The sequence below is a fragment of the Vicia villosa genome, linkage group LG7, assembly GCF_029867415.1.
Source record: "Vicia villosa cultivar HV-30 ecotype Madison, WI linkage group LG7, Vvil1.0, whole genome shotgun sequence".
Taxonomy (NCBI): Eukaryota; Viridiplantae; Streptophyta; class Magnoliopsida; order Fabales; family Fabaceae; genus Vicia; species Vicia villosa.
This window is the reverse complement of record NC_081186.1, coordinates 100,607,123-100,632,067: the sequence shown is the minus strand read 5'-3', so window position 1 is coordinate 100,632,067 and position 24,945 is coordinate 100,607,123. Positions and strand designations below refer to the sequence as shown.

Genomic DNA, 24,945 nt, shown 5'->3' with positions numbered 1-24,945 from the left:
ACCAAATTTATCCAACAGAGGCAATCAAGAAAGCTGGAGAACTAAATAAATTAAAAGACAGTCTCAGATCTAAAACAAGATAAACATACTACAAAGAAAATATTAAGATAAGTTTGTACAAAACAAGAACAGAATTCATACATTAGAGGATCAGAATACCTTCTAGTACAAAAGTTAAAACATTAACATGAAATTTTACCCTTTTTTAGTGATTCTTAAAGTCTACATTTTAAAAGTACAACATAGAACATCTTAAAAAGGTTAATACTAGATATATTAAACAAAAGGATCATAATCTCCTGCTCATAACTCAGTTAACTAGTGAAGATAAGTAGCTTGGTACTCATAGCCATTTCCAAAGTAGTTTCCATGATTATGAGAGAAGTTATAATGTGCATTGCTGAGGATAGGGGGATAATGATTGTCGGTTGGTCCAGCATACATGTAAGGTCGGTCGTACACATATTGTGGGTACCTGTCAGCAGCAACTCTAGCATAGGAAGTTTTGTCAGAAGGGATGTTGTTAGTGACACGAGGACCATATCCTACACCGTTAGCACGTGGTCTCTTTGGTTGAGGCTTTGTCGCTTCAGTTTCCCTTTTTTTGTCAGCTTTGGCCTTCTCTAGTTGGACAACTCGTTTCACGAGAGGTTCCAGAGAATACTGCTCTTCGAGTTTGTGTTCTTCAATGCACTTGATTACAGCTTTATGAGCAATCATCTCTCGTTCATTAACTTCAATCTGATACACGAAGTCAGAGGTAAGTAAAGTACCAAGGATTGTACCATTCAGATTTCAAAAATTTCATTCATGCAAATAAAGACCGACGACTCAATATATAGCAGAGTCGATGACAAACCTGTGCAGTGGGGGAAGAGTTACCCCTTTTGACAGGTGAGCAAGAATTTCTAGCATCCTGCAAATAAGATTTTAGAAGGGAAACAGGAGAAAACTGTTTTGTCAGATCGAATGCAAAAGCCAAGTTAACCGCGTCAATTTGCCTCCCACTGTTCACCAGAACCTCAATTACACCTGCATGTCAAAAACGAAAAACAAAGTATTACAACAAACAGATGCGATAATTATTTGGTTGCTTCATCGCTTCAGTCTACAACTGATACAAAAGCTAGATCTTGCATGCACCATGCAAAATGCTGATAAACCAAGGCAACAAGATAGGGTTAAGAATAAGATTGAAACGAATGATTATAAATGAAGAAATACATACCAGGCATCTTCTCCGACAACCCAAGGCACCGGCATAAATCAGCAGTTTGACGACGTCGAGATACCATTGGAATTAGCCTGGATAACTCCTCCTCGTTAAAATCAGAAGCAATACCAAAACTGGCTAGAAGTTGCAAAAAAGCATGAGCCTCCAAGGAATTCCCATTGCTAGCATCAATGTCAAGAGTATCCAATCTTGGCTTCCACTCTTCAGCAACTGCTTTTGCCCTATCCTTGATGTCTTCAGAAACCACGTTAGAATCAGAACCCAAATCGGTTAGGAAATCACTTAGACATTCCAGCAGCATGATACTGGTTCGGCGAAGACCCAACAAGTTAGCATCCTTCTTTATATCCTGATTTGACACTTCGGTAGAATAAAACCCTTCCAAAGAATCTAAAACTAGACGGGCAGCATTAGGAGCAGCTCTTAATGCAAGTGGTATTTCCTCCCTTACAGCAGCAAGGTTCTTGCGATTGTCAGATATAAATTTGTGAAGTCCAGCTGAATCTATCTCTTTGCATAGTTTTACCAACTCTGGATAAGACATCATGTCCACATGTTTCACATTTTCTAAGGTAGTTTCACACCCAGTGGACACGGCATCCAAAGGTTTCTCCTCGACACCTGGTGAGCCTTGATTCGCATTAAAGACAATACCCAAATCCTTTGATGAAACCTTCCTGTGTTTTTCTCGGGCATTTACAATGGTGAATACAGCAACATCTCTTTTCTCTTGAAGACTCTGCAGCAAGGCTTGCTCCTTGGCAAAAGCAGCCGCTTCCTGTTTCACCAACATTTCACGAGCTTTCCTTGTTTTGTTTTCAAACACTTTTTCTTGGTCTTCGAGTTCATGAAAGCGCCTCTTCAAGGATTTCTCCAGCCCGTGAAAATGTTCCTCTAATTCTTTCCATTTCACGTTAAGAGTAACAGCTCGGTAACTTTCAAGTTCAGCAAAAGCCTTTTGCAGCTGTTGTATCTTTGAAGTTGTAGAGTCCATCATTTTAGCAACCGAATCTTTGTCTTCCATAGCAAAGAAGCTGAACAAAACAATGATATAAAAATCAAAGTTCAACTTAAATAACATCAAAATTAGTACCATTGCATTAATATCCAAAACCCTATAGCTATAGCTAAACCTAACATTATGCATAAAAATAAAGGGTAAACTAAACAGGCATTTTGGTCCTGAAATGGGCGAGACAATGTCACTATAGTCCCTTAATGTATCAAATTACAAACACACGCCTAAAGGTGTCTTTAGTTTTTACTAGTTTTATCCTTGAATGTATTAAAACTATTAACAAAAAATACATTTGACGATGTGTTTATAATTTCAAACATTCATGAACTATTGTGAGTTGTGACAGCGCCCACACTCTCATAAGGCCAAATTGGTTGTTTACCGGAAAATGGTTGGTTCTTCTAAAATAGAATTGATTCTGTCACCAGAATTGATTCTCCTTGAATTGAAGCTAGAATTTGTAGCTTTTGAGCTTAAACGTGATTTTTACATTGAAATTTACTGTTCAACTCAATTTTACATAACCTTATCCAAACATAAATCATTTTACATTCAACTCACTTTAACCAGAATCAATTTTACAAAATCAATTTTTTTCACCGCAGAACCAAATATACACACCTCCTTAAAATGCTAAGCTCTTTGTACAAGCAAAGCACAAACTGAGATTTTCAAACTAATTTTCAAAATCATATATTAAAAAAGCTACCCCAAATCCTCAAGTAATCTCTCACCAATGATACAACCAAAATCAACCTCCAGAATTCATAACAAATTAAGTCCATACAAAAAGAAGCAACTACTAAATCAAGCGATGAAGAAAATAAAGCAGATCTAAGATGATAACAATAAAATGAAATGATAAAAACGAAAGAGAGTGTAACAAACGAAAGAGTTACCTGAATAGTATGAAGGAAACTAGATTGAGAATAATTGTGAACTTTCAATCCATTCTCTCTCTAACACTGAAACCCTAGGAGAGAGAAAGAGAGAAGAAGAAAGTAGAAGATGAGAGTAACGATAGAGTATAGTACTGTCTCTCTGTTTCTTCATTCTTTCTTTTCTTTTCTAAAGATAATAATAATAATGGCCCACCTTGTTACTTTTTTCCCACGCTTTTTCTAATAGTAGTTTATAATTTTTTCGCAGGCTTTTTAACTTCTACTATTATGTTTCTTTTTTTGAAAAATGCTATAATTATTGCTTCTTCTCAAAATTAAATTATAAATAAGTATATTTTTTAATATAATATTAAATAGAATGATTTACTTCATACATACAATCTTGAGTTTGAGTAATTCATGAATTGAGAGTTGGAGAGATTGGAAAATACTTGGGGGTAGAAAATAAAATTTGTTCTTAGGAGCCTTCAGGATTTGTTTTTGGGAGCTCTAAATGAGAAAGCTATTTTCTTGTAACTCATATGTAATTTGTTGTAATAATTTTTCTAATAAATATATATATTTTTAATATAATATTAAATAAAATGATTTACTTCGTACATACAACCTTGAGTTTGAGTAATTCATGTATTTAGAGTTGGAGAGATTGGAAAATATTTGGGTAGAAAATAGGCTTTATTCTTAGGAGCCTTCAGGATTTGTTCTTGGGAACTCTGAATGAGAAGGCTATTTTCTTGTGACTCATATGTAATTTGTTGTAACAATTTTTCTAATATAGTGAATTGGAGAACCGCTTTCTCCCTAGACATAGAACATTTGATCGAACTGGATAAACAATCTTGTGTTCTTGCCTTCTGCTACGACGCTGATTGGGATTGTCGCTGCTGGTCGCAGTTGCAAAATTACATTATTTTTTAATTTTGATGAATCAAAGCTTAGAAGTATTCTAGCAAGCTTTTTTAAATGTTGTTACCAACTGAGTGTTTGCTAATGGATTTGATGTTATATTTTCTTGGTTGTATTAATGTTGTGGGTGAATGGAGTTTTCTGCTAGTTTAGCCTCCTTATATGATCTAATATTTGTACATCTGAAGAATGGTGTCCTAATGTAAATTGTCTTTTCCTGTAAGCAACATTCTCTATCTGCAGATATAACTCTCTCTGCTCAGCCATCCTTATCAAATCAACAAAGTTGGAGTTTAGAGAATGTTGGACTACCATTTACTAGAACAGACATGTTAGTATGAAAAATAGGCTTGTAGAATAGATGCTCTCAGTGACATTTTTGTTTGTTTTGGTTACCAGTATGTTGTTGCATAATGGAAAATTTTGCAAATATTATTTACAACAATTTACGGAGATACATATTCGAAATCCGAAGATACATCTCCAGATAATTTTTTAAAACAAAATAGAGGCGTCTCACTTGCAAAGTCTTTGTTGGTGGAATTTTAGGTGCGTCCGGTCTCCGGACACATGAGGGGCATTTTCGAATTTTCAGGGGCGTGAATCGCACCCCTAAGGGTGTATAAAGATCAACCAACCCTCTATTTTTAAGGAAGTTTTAATGGACTGTTAGTGGACTAATGGATTGTTTTCATCCACCCATTAGTCATTCAATTCATATTCACTCAATCCATTCATTTTGCCACCTCTAATTAAATCGAGTTATTAAAAAAACACCATATATTTAATGTAAAAAAACCCCTAAAGTAAGGGTAAAGTCACAATTTGTACAAATCAATGAAATAGTTCCACTATGATCAAATGAGATTATAAGAGCAAATACAACACCTGCATAGACCTTATTTCAACTACTCGAACGATGAAAGAGTAGCATTATGTCTCACGAGAATCAATGATTAATAAATTCATATAATTTATATTGAAAAAGGATATGATTGAGTATCCATATTATCTTCTCTCCTTGTGTCTGCTTTTTTTTTTGCTTTATGCACTCTGGTTCCTAGGGGAAAGGGGCCCTAGTAATTCAGAGTTTGTGCACAGAGGTCATGGCACTGGCCAAATATTGTTCCCACTAGAAATCGAACTCGATATTCCCCGAACTCCGTCCTTAGCAGGAGCTCGTTTACCACTCGAGCCCAATTTACTTGGTTTCCTTGTGTCTGTTTTTAATCTCAATGTGTTTACATATTTCAAAGAATTTTTTTAAAAAAATTAACTATCCGGCCTTGAGGCTTGTTAATTCAAGGACTAATTCTAAGGGTGTCAAAACGGATCCGGTCTGTTGGGCAATGTTTGTTTTGCCTGCATTTTTCTCGAAGCGGATCAAGATTTTAAGCTCGCATCCTCTAACATGTCTGTCCCGCTCTGCCCTATTTTTTTGCGGGCACGAGCATTTATATAAAATTTTATATTTTTAGACCTAAAATATACAAATTTCACAGGCATTTTTCGCCTGCACTTATTTTTTGGCGGGGTTGGACAAAGTTTTAGGTCCGCACTCTGATCTATGTCCGTTCTGTCCTGCCTCGTTTTTTGATGGCTTTTGTGAGACAGGGCTAAACTGCGGCGGGAATGCTCGTTTGCCACCCCTAATTCTACCATCCACTAGTAGCTAGCAAGGGGTTGCATAAACTAACATAAAAATACTTCCAAACATAAATACTTCTAATAAATTTGATTCAAGACAGTGGATCTGCATAAACTGACACTAAAATCTTCTAAGAAATTTGATTCAAGACAGTAATAAATCACACTGAAATGAGACACGATATCTACACATTTTTCTGGTGTGTTGCTTGTTTGGTTTATGTTCTTGGTGTTGTAGGACCATAGAGTTGAATAGTGAGTACAAGAATAATAGTAAAAAAAAAATATGGTTGATGTTGTGGAGGATTTTTTTGATCTTAGGAATGATAATCGTTCAAGGAAGTAAAGTTGGCTAATGCCTTAGTGATTAAGTTAGCAATTTTAGAGACATTTGGAAGAGCTTATTTTGAAGTTATCTTATAATATAAATGCTTGTGTAATTGTTTTAAAAAAACTTGTAAAATAAATTCCAGTGAAAAAACTTATAAAATAACTATTATTTGTTGTCATAGCATTTTTGTAAGTATTTCAATAATAGTTTATTTAGATATATTGTAACTATTACCTGAGTTTGAATCCAAGTCCTCCACCTTCTTCCACTCCTATAAGTATTAAACTAGTTGAGTTATAAAACTTACCAACATTTATAGAAGTTATGTGGAGTTTTTCTTTATATAACCACAGATTCGATGACACTAAATTAAGCTCTAAATTATAATAAATCAGTTGTATTCTTAACATCATCCGTCGGAATCCAAGGATTGTGATAGATATTCAAAGCGAATGAAAATGAAAAAAAAAAAAACTGTTTTTTTTGTAAAATAAAAAACTTTTTTCTGTGAAAAAAATAAAGATAACTGTTTTATATATAAATTCAGCATAAGCCGAGGTTTGCAAGTATCCCCAGACACACTTACCCCACAAAAAAGGAGGAAAAAAAATTCATGCAGATGAAAATGGGGTACGAGAGTTCCTCAATTTAGTCAAATTGTTTAAAAGCATTGACAGTTGCAAATTAAAGAGGAAAAATATAGTACAAGTACAAACAAAGACAACAAATTAAGCTTGTACAAAACGATAACAGAGTTGATGCATTTGAGGATCAGAATATCTTTTAGCACCAAAGTTAATTTCAACATGACATTTCACATGTTTAAGGGTTTCTTGCAGATTACATTTATAAAGTACAACATACAACAGCTTAAGGGTTAAGACTTAAGACTAAATATTAAAAGGGGCCATAATTATGGTTCACCATCTCTTCTAATTAGTGGAGATATGTAGCTTGATACTGATAACCATTTCCGAAGTAATTTCCAGGATTAGGAGAGACGTTATAGGTTGCCGAACTCAGGAAAGGGGTGCAGTGATTTTCAGTTGGGCCAGGGTACATATAAGGTTGGTTATACACATATTGAGGGTACCTGTCAGCAACTCTAGCATAGGAGGTTTTCTCGGAAGGAACGTTAGTGACTCGAGGACCATATCCGACACCATTAGCGCGAGGCCTCTTTGGTTGAGGTTTTGTTACTTCAGTTTCTCGCTTCTTGTCGGCCTTGGCCCTCTCTAGTTGGATCACTTGTTTCTGGAGAGGATCCATAGGATACTGCTCATCAAGCTTATGTTCTTCAATGCACTTGATTACGGCCTTAAGAGCAAACAGCTCTCTTTCATTAACCTCAATCTGAGACAAATAGAAAGTTATTAGGAATATTCACACACACACACGTACAAACACATTTCCATAATCAAACATCAAGATGAATATTGAATATATGTTTCATTCTAATTATTCTGTAGCATAAAGATAAAGAGGGATGCAACGGAAATACCAAATATATGCTTTTCTAATGCAAAAGCATTGGATACATACTTAAGGCAATCCAAGATGATAATTGATAGAGAATGCCTTCCATCTTTGACCAGTGGCCATACAACAGACACTAGTAAACAACTTATCTTATCTTATCTAAATAATCATCAGATTCATCACCCGTCCCCACATCCACAGAAGCCACTATTCCTACCAGCATTGAGCTTCTGTAAGTACCTGGGAGGGAATCTGAGAGACAGCCAAACCACCCAGTTGAGAGAAGTACACTAAACCACATAAAAACAGCAGAAATAACTGCCTGATGGCAGTTAGATTGGGAAATAACTAGTGGTAGAACTATATAATGGCGGTTATGATTGCAAACCTTATTGTTGGCAGTATATGTGATAGTAGGGTGTGCATCATGTATGTGATGTTAAGCTCTGTTGTGTGCAGAGAATACCATCTGTAGGAGACTTTGGTCTCGGGGGCCAGTAAGTGTATTGCAGTACTGTGCATGATTTCTGTGTTCGATTCAATGATATGACCATTAAGTTATCTCTCCAGTGCACTCACATTATCTTTGAGAAACCCATAATATAAGCATAGGAACTCAACTTAAAGCAAAGAAATCCGAGTCTGATAACAAATCATAGACTTTATGATGTAAATTAATTAAACTAGGCTAGCTCGTTGAGAATGGCTTCCACTCTTCATTAACAAATACAATGTCACTTTACTTTTGTTTTACATTTCATAATGATCTGGCACTATAGGTTTCCCCTTCCTCTATATCTTATTAATGGATTATCCTACGTCTAATCTATAGGTGTCCTACACTACACTCATGTCCAAACTACCCAAGGCAAGACCCTATCAACTTATCCACAATATGTACTACCCCAAATTTCTCTCTAATGGTTTATTCTTAACCCTATATTGTCTTGTAACCATTCATCCTTCATAGCATTCATGCTAACTGAAATGGCTATCTGGTAGGCCAGCTTCTTATCGCTGAACATTCAACCCTATACAACAATACAAGTATTATCACTGTGTGTTAAAATTCACTTTCAAGTATGAGTAGGGCACCTTTTCAACACAAATTATGTCTTTAAGCATTTCTGCTTGAATTCTGTGATTTGCGTCTACTATTCCCCATCTTTTGGCATGACTGACCCAAAATACTTAAACTACACGCCTCTAATGTGGCAAGTTATCCAATTTTCATCTCTAAGGTAGAATTAGCATACCTCCTACTAAATTTACATTTCCTATACTCAATTTTACTTAATATTTAACGATGATAATATTAGACAACCGACAAATTTAATTACAAATGTACAACTAGAGATACAAGTCACAAGAACTCTACAATACTAGTTCATAGCATTTGTTCAAATCATTAAAAGAAAACAACACAAGGAATGATCACTTAATATAGTAGACACTGAAAAACTTACCTGTGCGGTGGAAGATGAGTTTACGCTCTTGACTGGAGTAGAAGTTTTCTTAGCATCGTTCAGATAAGACTTCAGCAAAGGAATAGGTGAAAATTGTTCTGTAAGATCAAATGCAAAAGCCAAGTTAACAGCATCAATTTGCCGCCCACAGTTTATTAAAACTTCAATCACACCTGCACATCAAAAGTAAAATGAATCATTTCAATTTATACTAAACCAACAAATATTTAAAGAAACCTAAGAAAACAACTTTATCATAATGTAAAACCAGAAACATATTAAAAGAAAAAGAAAAATGAATATGAGATAATTAGAAGAAAACTTAGTGCGTAAAATTAAACATTATAGAAATAAGAGAGTCAGTACATACCAGGCATCTTCTCTGACAACCCAAGGCACCGGCATAAATCAGCAGTTTGGCGACGCCGAGATACCATTGGAATTAGCCTGGATAACTCCTCCTCGTTAAAATCAGAGGCAATACCAAAACTTGCTAGAAGTTGCAAAAAAGCATGAGCCTCCAAGGAATTCCCATTGCTAGCATCAATGTCAAGGGTATCCAATCTTGGTTTCCACTCTTCAGCAACTGCCTTTGCCCTATCCTTGATATCTTCAGAAACCACATTAGAATCAGAACCCAAATCGGTTAGGAAATCACTTAGACATTCCAACAGCATGATACTGGTTCGGCGAAGACCCAACAAGTTAGCATCCTTCTTTATATCTTGATTTGACACTTCGGGAGAATAAAACCCTTCCAAAGAATCTAAAACTAGACGGGCAGCATTAGGAGCAGCTCTTAATGCAAGTGGTATTTCCTCCCTTACAGCAGCAAGGTTCTTGCGATTGTCGGATATAAATTTGTGAAGTCCAGCGGAATCTACCTCTTTGCATAGTTTTACCAACTCTGGATAAGACATCATGTCCACATTTCCATTTTCAAGAGAATGTTTCACACTTTCTAAGTTAGCTTCACCCCCAGTGGATACAGCATCCCCAGGTTTCTCCTCGACACCTGGTGAGCCTTGAGTCCCATTAAAGACAATACCCAAATCCTTTGATGAAACCTTTCTGTATTTTTCTCGGGCATTTACAATGGTGAATACAGCAACATCTCTTTTCTCTTGAAGACTCTGCAGCGAGGCTTGCTCCTTGGCAAAAGCAGCCGCTTCCTGTTTCTCCAAAATTTCACGAGCTTTCCTTGTTTTGTTTTCAAATACTTTTTCTTGGTCTTCGAGTTCACGAAAGCGCCTCTTCAAGGATTTCTCCAGCCCATGAAAATGTTCCTCTAATTCTTTCCATTTCAAGTTAAGAGTAACAGCTCGGTAACTTTCAAGTTCAGCAAAAGCCTTTTGCAGCTGTTGTATCTTTGAAGATGTAGAGTCCATCATTTTAGCAACTGAATCTTTTTCTTCCATAGCAAAGAAGCTAAACAAAACAATGATGTGAAAATCAAAGTTCAACTTAAATAACATCCAAATGAGTACCATTGCAATAATATCCAAAACCCTATAGCTAAACCTAACATTATGCTTAAAAATAAAGGGTAAACTAAACAAGCATTTTGGTTCCTAAATGTGTGAGGCAATGTCACTATTGTCCCTTAATGTATCAAAATTACAAACACAAGCCTAAAGGTGTTTTAGTTTTTACTAATTTTGTCCTTGAATGTATTATTCGCAGGTCAATTTAGTCCATCAAACTATTAACAAAAATTACATTTGATTATGCGTTTATAATTTCAAACATTCATGAACTATTGTGAGTTGTGACAGCGCCTCACACTCTCAAAAAACCAAAATGGCTGTTTACCCCAATATGGTTGACTACAGACAACTTCCTCAGCTAACATGGTAAGCTCCGAGTACCAAGACCGTCTTTGAGAAAGTGCAAGACTGGCTACCATAGTTAAATAAGGCCTCATAAAATGTTTGTCACGGTTAAACTATCTTAGACCTCTATTTGTTGTGTCATGGTTAAACTACGATTAATCTACACAACGTCTCCAAAAACTTGAGACGACTCTGCTGACTACAGTCAAAGCACAAACTCAGATTTTCAACCTAATTTTCAAAATCATATATTACAAAAACATACTCCAGATCCTCAAGTAATCTCTCACCAATGATACAACCAAAATCAACCTCCAGAATTCATAACAAATTAAGTCCATACAAAAAGAAACAAGTACTAAATCAAGCGATGAAGAAAATAAAGCAGATCTAAGCTGATAACAATAAAATGAAATGATAAAAACGAAAGAGAGTGTAACAAAGGAAGAGTTACCTGAATAGTATGAAGGAAACTAGATAGAGAATAATTGTGAATTTTCAATCCATTCTCTCTCTAAAACTGAAAACCTAGGAGAGAGAAAGAGAGAGAAAGAGAAGAAGAAGAAGAAGAAGAGAGTAACGATTGAGTATACGTATAGTACTGTCTCTCTCTTTCTTCATTCTTTCTTTTCTTTTCGGATAATAATAATAATAATGGCTACCACCTATTTACTTTTTCCCAAGCTTTTTCTAATACTTCTTCTATTTCAAAATCAATATCTCTTTAAAAATTTTGCATACAGATTAAAAGTCGTAATAATAATATACATTGCACTTTCTTTTTTAGAGGACATTGCACTTTTTTTAAATCTAAGAAATTGGAACTCGAGTAATAAAGAAACTTCTGCTAAAGACGAAGTTTGATTTATGATGGGAATTGGAATCCAATAATTTTAACATTTTTAAAAAAAGATATGTAATAGTAGAAGTTAAGAAGCGTGCGAAAAAATTATAACTAAAAAAAATCTCTAAAACACACTAATTTTAAAACGGAGGGAGTAGTAGTTTATAATTTTTTCCACGCTAAATTTATGCCTGGCATATTTCCTTATTGATAGACTTGGAGAGAGGGGTGTTCATTGGTTCGGGTAAATCCGAATCAAACCATAGTGTTTGGGTTGGACATTTTTTCAGTTCGGGCAAGAACCGAATCAAACCAATAAAATCTAATGACAATTAGTTCGGGCATCGAATTTTCAATTTTCTACCCGCAAGCCTAACTCAAACCAACCATAATTAATTATCATGAAAATTACTATCAAGCATTCAAGTTCGATATGAAAAAAAAGTAAAAGTCGTGTTGTGAAAAACGATGTCAAGAACAAAATATAATAGGAATTAGGGAAGATAAGAAGAACACAAGAATTGGTTATAACTGCTATTCTTTTACTTTCTCTTAAAACAAGATTACAAGTTTACAAGAATAACAAATAACCTCTCTCACCCTAAATTAGGATTTGCAGCTTAGCAATAATGAGAGACTAGTATGCTATTTATAATAAAACCTAACATACTAACTAATGGGCTTTTTCCACAAAGCCCATTACACAAGTCAACTTAATAAACAAGCTAACTTAACAAATTAGGGTTTAAACACTAAAACCTAATTTAACATGCTAACAACCCTAGCATCTTCGACACAAGCATGTGAACAACCTTCGACTTCATGCTTAATCCTGTCGAACCAAGAAGCTACCCTTCGACCATACTAGAGTTCGATCCAATATCCCACAAATCTCCACCTTGGACCTAACTCTACAACATCAAGGGAACAAACTAGCTTTCTTCATGCAGCTTTATCAACTGCATACAATGGAAAAACTTGCAACTCGGCAATGTCTTGGTGATCATATCAGCATCATTGTCTTCAGTCGAAACCTTCAACACTTGGACTTATCCACGCTCGATTACTCCTCTGACGAAATGCAGCCTCACATCAATGTGCTTAGTTCGCTCATGATAGGCTGAATTCTTCGACAGGTGTATTGCACTTTGACTATCACATTTAACAGTGATACCTCGACCTTGAAGTTTCAGCTCCTTCGCAAAACCTTCAAGCCACAATGCTTCTTTCACAGCTTCAGTTAGGGCAATATATTCCGCTTCAGTGGTTGATAGAGCAACAACCTTCTGAAGTGTTGCTTTCCAACTAATTGCAGTGCCAAACATAGTGAAAACATATCCAGAAATAGATTTTCTAGAATCCATACAACCTGCATAGTCAGAGTCGACATATCCTTCAAATGCTGCTTTACTATCTTCACCCAAGGCTCCACCATAAATTAGGACTCTGTTCAGAGACCCATTTATGTACCTTAAAATCCACTTCAATGCTTGCCAGTGAGCCTTTCCAGGGTTCGCCATGTACCTGCTTACAAGACTTACTGCATATGCTATGTCAGGTCTAGTACAGACCATATCATACATCAAAGAACCAACTATATTAGCATATGGGATGCTATTCATATAGGCTCTTTCGACATTAGTACTGGGACACTGATCAATACTCAGCTTGAATTGAGAGTTTGTTGGAGTCACAACTGGCTTCGAATTCGACATACCAAACTTTTCGAGAATCTTCCGTAGATATGCCTCTTGAGATAAGCATAACTTCGACTTCTTTCTATCTCTTCGAATGTCAATTCCAAAAATCCTGGAAGCAGCTCCCAGATCCTTCATATCGAACTCCTTATTGAGTTCAGCCTTCACTCTCGTCACATCTTCAACATTGTTGCTTGCTATGAGAATCTCATCCACATAAAGCAACAAAATAACAAATGAATTACCAGGCCGAAATCTAAAGTAAACACAGTGGTCAAACTGACTTCTAATGAAACTTATGCGTGCCATGAACTTGTCGAATCTCCTATTCCACTGTCGAGGAGATTGTTTCAGCCCATACAAAGATCTCTTTAACCTGCACACATAATCTTCCTTCCCCTTTTCGACATACCCTTCAGGTTGCCTCATCAGGATCGTTTCATCTAGATCACCATACAAGAACGAGTCTTCACATCCATCTGTTCCAGTTCAAGATTGAACTGTGCCACCATGGCAAGCAACATTCGAATGGACCTATGCTTCACAACAGGAGAAAACACATCATTGAAGTCGACACCTTCTTTCTGAGTGAAACCCCTTGCAACTAACCTTGCCTTGTATCTTTTCGACGTCACTCCTTCAATTCCTTCCTTAACTTTGAAAATCCATTTACAGCTGACTTACCTTGCCCAAGCAGGTTTCTTGATCAGTTCCCAATTATGATTATCATGAAGTGATTTCATCTCATCATCCATGGCCTTCAGCCATTTAGTCTTATTACGACTCCTCATAACTTCCTTGTAGTATCTGAGTTCTTCGTCTAGAACCTCACTTGCAGAGATTAAGACATAAGCTATAAGATCTGCATATCCAAGTCTCTGAGGTGGCTTGATGGCTCTTCTCGACCTATCTCTTGACAATAGGTAGTCATCGATAGTTTCCTCAATTTCCTCAGCATCTTCTGCTTCTTCTTCGACTTCATCAGGGATATGCAATTTAGCGTCAACATGCTCCACCTCAACAGGAATCTCTACCTATTCCAGCTCTTCGTCAGATGTTTCTGCATTTTGACCAACATCAGTTTTCTTAAAAGCCATTTCAGCTTCATTGAAAACTACATCTCGACTAGTGATACACCTCCTGTGACCTAGCTCTAGGCATCATAGCCTATAAGCTTTGACTCCTTCAGGGTATCCCATGAACATGCATTTCAGAGCTCTAGGTTCGACCTTGTCTTGCTTAATGTGAGCATAGGCTACGCAGCCAAATTCTCTCAGTTTGTCGAGATCTGGTGGATGTCCCGACTAAACTTCTTCAGATGTCTTCATATCTAACGCTGTCGAAGGACATCTGTTTATCAGATATGTCGCTGTCGAAACAGCCTCAGCCCAGAACACCTTCTTTAACCCCGCACTAGTCAACATGCATTTGAATCTCTCCAAAATAGTTCGATTAAACCTTTGAGCCAAACCATTTTGGTGTGGAGTACCTGCAGTAGTTCTGTGCCTTGCAATACCAGAGGCAGCACAAAAACTGTCGAATGCCTCATTGCAAAATTCAAGGCCATTGTCGGTTCTCAACCTCTTGACCTTTCTGCCAGTCTGATTTTCAACCAGAGTCTTCCAACTTTTGAAATTCTCAAAAGTTTCATCCTTAGTCTTCTGGATGAATACCCATAATTTTCTAGAATAGTCATCAACTATGGATAGAAAATACCTTGCTCCTGAATGTGATGGACACCTTGCAGGCCCCCAAAGATCAGCATGGATGTAATCAAGGGATCCATGTGTTCTTTGTTTGCCTTTGTTGAACTTCACTCTGCAAGATTTTCCAAGTACACAGGGTTCACAAAACTTTAGCTTTTCGACTTTGTCTCCACCAACCAGATTTTGTTTCCCTAATTCGACCAGACCCCTTTCACTGACATGGCCCAATCTCATGTGCCAGATTTCTGTCTTCGACAAAGGTTTCCTGGATGCAACATTTGTCGAACCACTTACAACTTCAGCCTCAAGGGTATACAAGCCTTGTTTCTTCACGCCTCTCAAGACTTCCTTCGAATCCTTCATGACTCTTAGGATACTTTTCTCTCCTTGGAAAACATATCCATTCTTGTCGAATTCACCAAGAGAAAGTAGATTTCTCTTCAAATCAGGAACATACCTGACTTCAGTCAACAACCTTATTGACTCATCATGGAGCTTGAACCTCACAAATCTAACACCTGCAATCTTGCAAGTCTTGTTGTTTCCCAGCAATACTGATCCACCATCTTGATCACATAATTCCTTGAACAAGTCTTTGTTTGGAGTCATGTGCCAAGTGCAACCTGAATCCATAATCCACTCTCTTCTCGAGTCACTGCTTGAAACCACAAGAACATCAGATGATTCGAAATCATCTTGAACAATGGTTGCATTGCCATTATCCTTACCTCCATGATCTTTCAGGCGTTCAGGGCACACCTTTCTTGTGTGACCCTCCTTCTTACAATGATAGCATCGAATGCCAGATGCTTCGCCACTGTAAGACTTCGACTGGATTTTGCCCTTCTTTTTGTCAAACTTACCATCCTTTCGTAAGAGTTTTCCTTTAACGGCCAAACCTTCGCCAACAGTCGAAGATTTATGCTCCTTTCGTTCGTTCAGGTCCTTTGAATATAGGGTTGATTGAACTTCTTCAAAGGTCAGGGAATCCCTTCCATATAAGAGAGTTTCTTTGAAGTGAGCATGTGATCGAGGCAAAGCGTACAATAGTAACAACGCCTGATCTTCATCATCGATCTTTACATCAATATTTTCAAGATCAAGAATCAGCTTGTTGAACATATCCAACTGCTCAACCAACACTTTGTCTTCAACCATCTTGAATGAATATAAAGCCTGCTTCAGGTAGAGTCGATTTACCAGCGATTTGGTCATATACAAACTTTCAAGTTTCGCCTATAACCCTGATGCTGTCGTTTCCTTTAATACCTGTCTGAGAACCTTATCACCAAGGCTCAACAAAATTGCGCTGTGTGCCTTCTCGATCATAGTCGTCTTCTCCGTTGCCGTTAATGCAACATTCATGGCTGCCTCTCCATTCAACGCTTCCAAACAACCCTGCTGAACCAGTAGGGCTTTCATCTTCAAGCGCCACATACCGAAATCATTCACTCCGGTGAACTTTTCAATCTCATACTTTGTTGACGGCATCTTCTCCACGCTCACCGCACCAATTTGTTGTGAAAAACAATGTCAAGAACAAAATATAATAAAAATTAGGGAAGATAAGAAGAACACAAGAATTGATTATAACTGCTATTCTTTTACTTTCTCTTAAAACAAGATTACAATTTTACAAGAATAACAAATAACCTCTCTCACCCTAAATTAGGATATGCAGCTTAGCAATGATGAGAGACTAGTATGCTATTTATAATAAAACCTAACATACTAACTAATGGGCTTTTTCCACAAAACCCATTACACAAGCCAACTTAATAAACAAGCTAACTTAACAAATTGGGGTTTAAACACTAAAACCTAATTTAACATGCTAACAACCCTAGCATCTTCGACACAAGCATGTGAACAACCTTCGACTTCATGCTTAATCCTGTCGAACCAAGAAGCTACCCTTCGACCATACTAGAGTTCGATCCAATATCCCATAAGTCGTATATGGACAAGTTATGCTATTTTAATTTGTTATTAAAAAATTGTTAGTGTAATGTGGTAACTGAACATAAAGCTATTAAACACATTCATTATCATACTAACTCAAGTGACCAGTTATAGATTCAAAAGTCATTATGTTAGATATTTTTGAATCTATTAGGAAAAATCGCTAGTGTAATATTTAAAATTGAATACTATTAATACTATATTTTTTATATTATTATGAAAAATTAATTTATGAAAATAAGTTATTTTTTTCAATTTTTTATCTACCTGATCATTTCAACTCAAACCAACCCGTTGTTTCTCAGTTCGGTTTGAATTTTATCGCAAAAATTTGTAAATTCAATCAAAACCAATCCATTTAATTTTAATCGGTTCGGGTATCAAATTCTCTTAAAATCGAACCAAACCGGGCCGCGAACACCCCTACTTAGAGAAGTGGATCAAAAACTTTATCTGGGCTGGTGACATAAATTAAAGGAAGTTGGTGATCGTGGCCTGGAAAAATATTTGCTAACCTCTATCTCAAGAAAGGCTTGGAATAAGGTCTCTCATCAACCTCAATGAAGTAACTGACCTTAAAATAGGTTGGGATATGATCAGGTCTATTGAGCCTTGGGCCATGATTATTAAAATTAGAGCTATGAGAAATCTCATACCTATAAAGGATTATATATTATCTTCTATTTGGAATAGCCTTAAATTTGATATCTCAATCATTCACATAAATGGTTACTTCATTCTCGGTAATGGTACATAAATCAATCTATAGTCTGACTGTTGGTGTGGTGTCCAACCTTTAGACCAACTACTTAATGCCTTAGATCATTGGACTAGCAAACTTAATATTTATGTTAGTGATCTTCTAGTGAACAACAATTGGGCCATCCCACTTGAGCTTGACTTGTAGTTTTTCAACCTAAGGAATCTTGTAGAGAAAGTTACCATTCCATATTGTTTAAAAGAAAGACCCTTTGTGCTAGAAACACACAAAATCTAGTGAGCTATCTTTACTTGAGGCTTATAATTTCAAACCTAAAAACTCGTCTCCTAATCAATGTCTTTGGACTAAGTTCATTTGGCACAAAGACATCCATCCCTCTAAATCTATGGTAGCTTGAAGATTGATGCATAATAAGTTACCAACTAATGAGAACCTTTCATTGAGAGACTACCTTATTCCTTCAATTTGTAATCTCTACTTGCAAAACCATGAAAATCTCTTTCCACTTATTCTTTGCACTACTACAAATATTACAATTTATGACAATGTTTTCATCTCACGTAACAAAATACCAAGGTATAGTGATTTAACGTGCCATGTTTTTTTCTTTTAGAAATGTATAAACTATTCCCTCGATTTTGCTAGAAAACCAAGGTGTAAACTAATTCAGGTTATGCCAACAACTTCAGTTTATGATTCAAATTAGTTTACCCATCAGTTTTGATTGAAAAACGAGGGTAAACTAATTCAAGGTACATGCTTCGAATCACTACAAATGGAGTTTATGTTTTTAATAAAAAAAAAGCCACTTTTCACCTCCATTTTGTTTACTAGCCGATGTGATATATATATATATATATATATATATATATATATATATATATATATATATATATATATATAGCTTAACTTTTAGCATTCAATTTCGCTTACATAAAAAATGTATACTAAAAAAAATCCACAGAATCATAATGAAGAGCTTTAGACTACAAAATTCCAAAACAAATATCATTCTCTAACTCCTGAAAAAGCAAGAAAATACAAAGATGATATGTGTTTAAGGTGCATGTCCGCTTCTTCTTCTTTTGTTTTTTCTTCATTTCTTCTTCACATATCTTGTATGTCTAACTATTCATATTACATTAACGTTATTGTAGTTGTTGTTGTTTGTTGTTGAGACCCAAAACCTTATAGGTTTAATCAAGTTATTGTTGTTTAAACTGAGAGACATGTTATATATTGTTGTTTTTGTTAAAATAAATACATTATAGGTTTTTTAAGATTGATGTTATGAGTTTATTGTTGATGTTGCTGTATTTCTGTTGAGAAATTGTTCTTTCTTGAGTTGTTGTTTAATGTTAGTTGTTGTTTAGATTGATATATTGTTAACACTGTTGTTATTTATGATTGTTTTTGAGTTGTTGATGTTGCCGTATTTCCGTTGAGAAATTGTTCTTTCTTGAGTTGTCATTTAATGTTAGTTGTTGTTTAGATTGATATACTGTTAATGGTGTTGTTATTTATTATTGTTTTTGAGTTGTTGATGCTATTGTTATTGTGTCTAATTGTTATACTTAGCAAAGTTCTAAAATCTACATGTTTAGGGTTTATTTGTTGTTATTGAGGTCGAGACTAAGATTATATTTTTTGTGATTCTTTGTGCAACTCTCATCTTGTTCTTCTGAACATGTCATTAGGACATTATTGTGACAGAAAATACAATTAAGATTATTATTATTATATCTAATGTTGATTATTTGTTTCACTAACCCCTCTTTGAATATATAATCTATAAAATTATTTTTGAAAATAATAATATGAAAAGTTATCTTGTATTTGAAAAACATCTTACACTAATAAATATTTTTCAAGCATTCTGCAACTCGTCATTCATCCCACGTTCTTTAATGGTTAAAATTTTCCCAATACTTATAGTTTTAGTTCAACTTTCTTCCACACTTGTTGAAAGAACAAGTATGGAAGAAAGTTGAACGAAAACTAGAAGCATTGGAGATATTTTAACCATTGAAGAACAAGAGATGAATGACGAGTTGCATAATGCTCGAAAATATTTATTAGTGTAATTTGTTCTTTAAATATAATTGTTCATATAATTATTTTGTTAACCAATTTAGAAAGTTATATGTTAAACTAGGGTTAAATTATACAAGGAGTCCATATTAGATATAATAAACTCAAGCTTGTTTTACCTTGCAGTTAGATTTCAAAGCAAGGGGATATGTTTTTTTCTATTTAAAAATTACAAATAGGACTCCCTAGGGATCAAACCTAGGACCATTTCAACTATCCCCTAAGTTTTGCAGAAACCGAGGGGTAAAGTGACAAGTTTTTATGTCACTCTTCCTTACCTCGCCTATGTAACCGACGTACAATCCACTTTTACCCTGAGGTAAGATGTTTTCTTGTTGTAGTGTTGATTGCCACTTTGCCTATAACATCTAGAGATGCTTATCTGGTTTACTTGGCATACCTTTTTTTCAACTCGGTGGAGGAAATCTAGTTGATATGTGAGAAACATTGGTCTCCTCAAACCAAAGTGATCATCCATGCATGCATTATCAACATTACCAACACCATATGGAAGGCTAGGAATAATACTAGGTTTCAAAGCAAATCCATCAACTAGAAATGTGATATTACCCAGGTTTCGAATAGTGTTGCTTTGACTTGCAATCCCATCAAGTTAACTTATAGAGGATCCATGTCTGATTTCTTTTTGTTGAATAAAATCAATATGGATATTCACCCCCTAAAGCCCATTTGATTTCTGAGCTCATTTGGTGTATCCTCTTCTACTTCTAGAGGTATGTTTAGTAACCATCTATTTCTTTTGTGACGGTTGAAATCAATGGTGTGCTGAAAGCAATTGAGATAGCAACAATGAACAATTGGAAGAACCTATGAATTGAATCAGATTCTACTATGACTAACCTTAATTTCAAGAAGAAATCCTTCGTGCTTGGTCATTAAGAAACAAGTGGGAAAATTCTCATACACGTCTTCAAAGTATGAACTTTTCACAACTCAATTTACATTTCCCTAAATTTTTTAGAATTTTAGGGAGAACAATAATTTTTTGTTGGAGACAATACATTTTTAAATTAACAATATTTTTTTGTTACAGACAACACACTTTCCATCTCATGGATCACTATCAGTAAAATAGTTATTTTATTTAATTATTTTGTTTGGTGTTTTATTAATTATTTACTTATTTAATTATTATGTGGTATACAAATTATTTAATTATTTGATTATGTGTATATTTGTGCTATTTGAGTTAGTTGTGTTATTAGGGAGATATAATTAGTTGGGCCTAAATGGTAGAAATAGAATATTATGTGGATTTGTGGGTTAAGCCCAATATGAGAGAACACTAATTGATAGGATTTTAGAGTAGTGAGAGATTATACTATCACTGTGAGAAAGAAGAGAAAAGAGAGCTCAAGAGAAAGAGAAGGGATTGGGGGAATCTAGAAGAAGAAGGACATTAATCTAAGGTAAGGGGGATAATCTTCATTATCTTGAATATATATGTATCCAATGGGTAGTAGCATGATAGGATATTCATCCCTCTATTTCATAGATTTTACATGTTAGGGTTTATATTGAATCCATGGGATTTTGTGAATTAATCATGTTTAAGGATGTTTATATGTTAACTCATGGTTAGAAACATGATTAGTAACCTTATATGTGTGTTAAATTGCTGTTTGAATGAGTTTTGGTTGGTTGAAATTGCGTTTGGGTTGGTATTGGAGGTGCTGAAAACGCACAAATTTTTCTGTTTCCGGTGGGCTCCGCTAGACGAAGGATTTGTGCCGCCGGGCGAGATAGCCGGTGAGAGGGGTAAAAATATGGCCAAGTTTCTGCCTTGGAGCGCATGGCGAGCCATTCGTTCCGCCGGGTAAAACTGCCATGTTTTGCCAATTTGCTAAAGTGCATAACTTTTGATCCGTAACTCCGTTTTATGTGCCGTTCGAAGCATTAGGAAGCTAATGTGATTATCTATTTGATAAGATTGAAATAGTTAACACTTGATGAATTAATTATGATGTTGTTGTGTGAATAACATATGATTATCTTTATGTGCATTATGATTTAGTGAATTGTGCATAACATTTGTGGATATGTTATGTGATATGATATTCATGGTTTATGTGAATGAATATATGCTCGTTGAATGCACTTTGTTGTGAATGATTACTTGATGCATGTTGTACAATGTTTTGGTGGATGATTCAAATTGTGCGAATTATTGAGATATGCTTGGATGATTAAGGTTGTGTGATAATCTTAATTTTATATGTTGTGAACATTGTTGTACATGCATTCATGGGGAGATTGAACTCCGGTTGGATTTGATTCTTGTGTAGAAACATGAGCGACTTTGTTCCTTTTGTGTATTCGGAATCGGTGAATTATATGTTTATATTTTGAGGGCTTTGATCTTGTTTGGATCTTAAGCGTGACTCTGGTTTTTAATCGGGAGCGGTGAGCTTGATACTCACGCGGTACCACATGCATGAGTCACATTAATTTGCATTTTGAGTCACATTGTTAATATATGAATGTTTGAATTGATGTACTTACTTGTGTGATAATTGTATTTATGATATGTGCAATACTTATGAAACTTGTTAAAATTATGAAGTGTGATGAATGATTATGCTATGATATGCTATATTCATTGTACATATATGATGTATTCTTTATGATGTGAATTCCCACCATTTTGTTTGAATGATGTTCATTGTGGCATCGTGTAGGTTTCGACGAGTAGCGTGCTTGCACAAAGATTTAGCCGAGGAGCCTTTCGGTTTTATCGTTTTGATTAGGTTATGAGTCAAATGCTATGATCATGTAACACTGGGGATTTTGAACTCATTTTTTTAATGTTTGGATATTGTCATCTTTATGGTATTTGACATGATATTTTGGATACTTGAAGTTGAAGGCTATGTTGCGTAGTTGTTGAATTCATATGACATGTATATATATGAGTTGATTATGCTGTATGTTTTGGTAGATGGATATAGTATGAGATATATTTAATGAAATAACTTTATATTCATAATTCCGTGTGCGTTATGCATAATGTATGAAAGCATGAAGTTTCGAATAGTGTTATAAGGTGATCAGTGCATGTTTGTATGATTTGTTTTGAGTTTTCATTACTATGAAAACACCATGTGACGCCCTTTTGTTTATGCATACTCTGTAAATATATTGAAATCAACATTATTCTTCAACATTGGTCTTTACATATTATTTCTTCAATTATGAGACGAGTATATTGAAATCAAATAACAAGTAATTTGAAATGTTAAAAATATTCTTTCTTTGCTTACTTGTTAGCAAGCTAATTATTAGAAATTGATTATTTTTTAAAATTAATATCACTCTATATTATTTTAATTTTGACGTTATTATAAAATGCTCCATCTCACGGATCACTATCAATGCAATACTATTTTATTTTAATAAAAATTATCTTTATTATTTTCAAATGTCAAAATTTCCTTTTTTCTCCATCTCACAAGTTTTTTTTATGATTATTTAATAAAATTAAATTTTTATATATTATTGATTTTACAATTAGTAATTAATTACAAATTTACACGTGCATCTAAATATATTTTATATTATATCAAGTAAATTTGCTCATACAGACGCACTAGTATTTTACTGTGATTTAAGAAGATTACAAACTTATTTAACCCTTATATTTAATAATACAATTTTAATACAAATAAAGATAATTTTACACAAGTGATGTCTATGACAAATAAAAAATATTAACTCAACAACAATAAAATCTTATCCCACTTAAATGGATTAATTTTTGGCATAATATTCTATCAAATATCAAATATCCAATATCATATTTCTTTTAAAATCACTAATCTCGATATCCTTTTTATATATTTTTATCATTTTAAAATTATGAATTTTTATATAATAAATTTTCTTCTGAATTTTATAAAATTCTATATAATAAATTTTAGCGCGAAAGATACATTTAGAGTTGACGACAAGTGAAATCACCGTCGCGAATTTTTTATCCGCGTTTGAAGCGTATGAGGTAGCGACGGTAGGTTTACTGTCGTGCCCTTTGATAACTGTTTTGTAATTGTGGGCGACGGTAGGTTCACCGCCGTGAAGTTTGATAATTTTTAAACAAGTGGGTGCGACGGTTGATTCACCGTCGTGACCTTTAATGAGTTTCTCATGTTGCAGGGCGTGTGTAATTTGGTTTGGTGGGCGACGGTTAATGTACCGTTGTAACATATAATTTAGGGTGGTTTTTAAACCGTCGTGAATTGATTTCTAGGACGGTAGTTGTATAACTGTCGTTATATTTAATAATTTTCTAAAAAATGTAAGGACGGTAGGGGTATACCGTCGTGAGACGCGTCTCTATATTAGAGTTACGACAATTATCAAGTAACTGTCACAATTTTTATGTCGTTAAACCTTAATTTTCTTGTAGTGTCTCTCTTACATCATACTACTAATACAAGGGGTCATACTAATAGAAGGGGTAGAAAACTATGGTAATTTAAAGATACTTTTTCTTTTTCAGCAATAGATAAATGTCCTCCAATATTTTTTAATTATATATCTTTAAATAAATATTTAACTTAAAAAAAGTCAAAAACAAATATAAAAAACAAGGACAAATCAAAAGATTATCTATTTTCCTTACGATAGTAATTTAAATAATTATAAAAATAATTAAAATTTCAAACATTCAATATTTTTTTATCTATTATTAAGTTTTTTTTAATAATTAATAGAAAAATTGAATGATGCACTGACAGTGTAAATTATTTTTACATTGTCAACCAATGACAACTATGTATTCTGTCAACTCAATTTATAAATTTTAAAATACTCGTATGATTTAATGTTTTAAAATATTCTGCTTGAATGTTTTTGTAATACTTCTTTATATTTACAATACACTTCCATTAAACTCTAATTAAAAATAATTTTTTTCCATTAAACTCTAATTAAAAATAATTTTTTCTTTTATTTTTTTTATAGCCTCTTATATTCTTAATAAAATATATTCCCTGCATTTTCTATTTAACCCCCACACCACTACTCTATTTTCATCACAAATCATCATAGTAACTCATAATCTTGCTAGATTTGTTTTCCACTTCAATCAAT

At 34.6% G+C, this 24,945-nt stretch overlaps 2 protein-coding genes across 3 annotated transcripts; both read right to left on the bottom strand.

The window, feature by feature from the left end:
- Positions 1-86: 86 nt before the first annotated feature.
- On the bottom strand, positions 87-11,409 carry LOC131616168 (FRIGIDA-like protein 3). 2 transcript variants are annotated; one of them, XM_058887428.1, is made up of 4 exons: positions 11,270-11,409; positions 1,229-2,268; positions 860-1,032; positions 87-741 (listed from the first exon to the last, which is right to left on the bottom strand). In XM_058887428.1, the coding sequence occupies exons 2-4, from the start codon at positions 2,256-2,258 to the stop codon at positions 319-321; spliced, it is 1,626 nt and encodes a 541-aa protein (XP_058743411.1). In that variant the 5' UTR covers positions 2,259-2,268; positions 11,270-11,409; the 3' UTR covers positions 87-318. The 2 variants fall into 2 exon arrangements, with proteins under 2 accessions (XP_058743411.1, XP_058743410.1); XM_058887427.1 differs by lacking the exon at positions 11,270-11,409 and adding an exon at positions 3,152-3,311.
- On the bottom strand, positions 6,773-11,409 carry LOC131616167 (FRIGIDA-like protein 3). Its single transcript, XM_058887426.1, has 4 exons — positions 11,270-11,409; positions 9,354-10,411; positions 8,984-9,156; positions 6,773-7,391 (listed from the first exon to the last, which is right to left on the bottom strand). Exons 2-4 carry the CDS (start codon positions 10,399-10,401, stop codon positions 6,975-6,977), a joined length of 1,638 nt encoding a protein of 545 aa, XP_058743409.1. The 5' UTR covers positions 10,402-10,411; positions 11,270-11,409; the 3' UTR covers positions 6,773-6,974.
- Positions 11,410-24,945: the final 13,536 nt, after the last annotated feature.

What these genes read in the sequence shown, in the direction of transcription:
- LOC131616168 (XM_058887428.1), bottom strand. Translation starts at nt 2,258, where the DNA reads ATGGAAGACAAAGATTCGGTTGCTAAAATGATGGACTCTACAACTTCA. An exon ending in GTTGTCGGAGAAGATGCCTG is followed by an intron (nt 1,033 to 1,228) that starts GTATGTATTTCT and finishes TTTGACATGCAG; the next exon opens with GTGTAATTGAGGTTCTGGTG. An exon ending in ACTCTTCCCCCACTGCACAG is followed by an intron (nt 742 to 859) that starts GTTTGTCATCGA and finishes TTCGTGTATCAG; the next exon opens with ATTGAAGTTAATGAACGAGA.
- LOC131616167 (XM_058887426.1), bottom strand. Translation starts at nt 10,401, where the DNA reads ATGGAAGAAAAAGATTCAGTTGCTAAAATGATGGACTCTACATCTTCA. An exon ending in GTTGTCAGAGAAGATGCCTG is followed by an intron (nt 9,157 to 9,353) that starts GTATGTACTGAC and finishes TTTGATGTGCAG; the next exon opens with GTGTGATTGAAGTTTTAATA. An exon ending in ACTCATCTTCCACCGCACAG is followed by an intron (nt 7,392 to 8,983) that starts GTAAGTTTTTCA and finishes TATTTGTCTCAG; the next exon opens with ATTGAGGTTAATGAAAGAGA.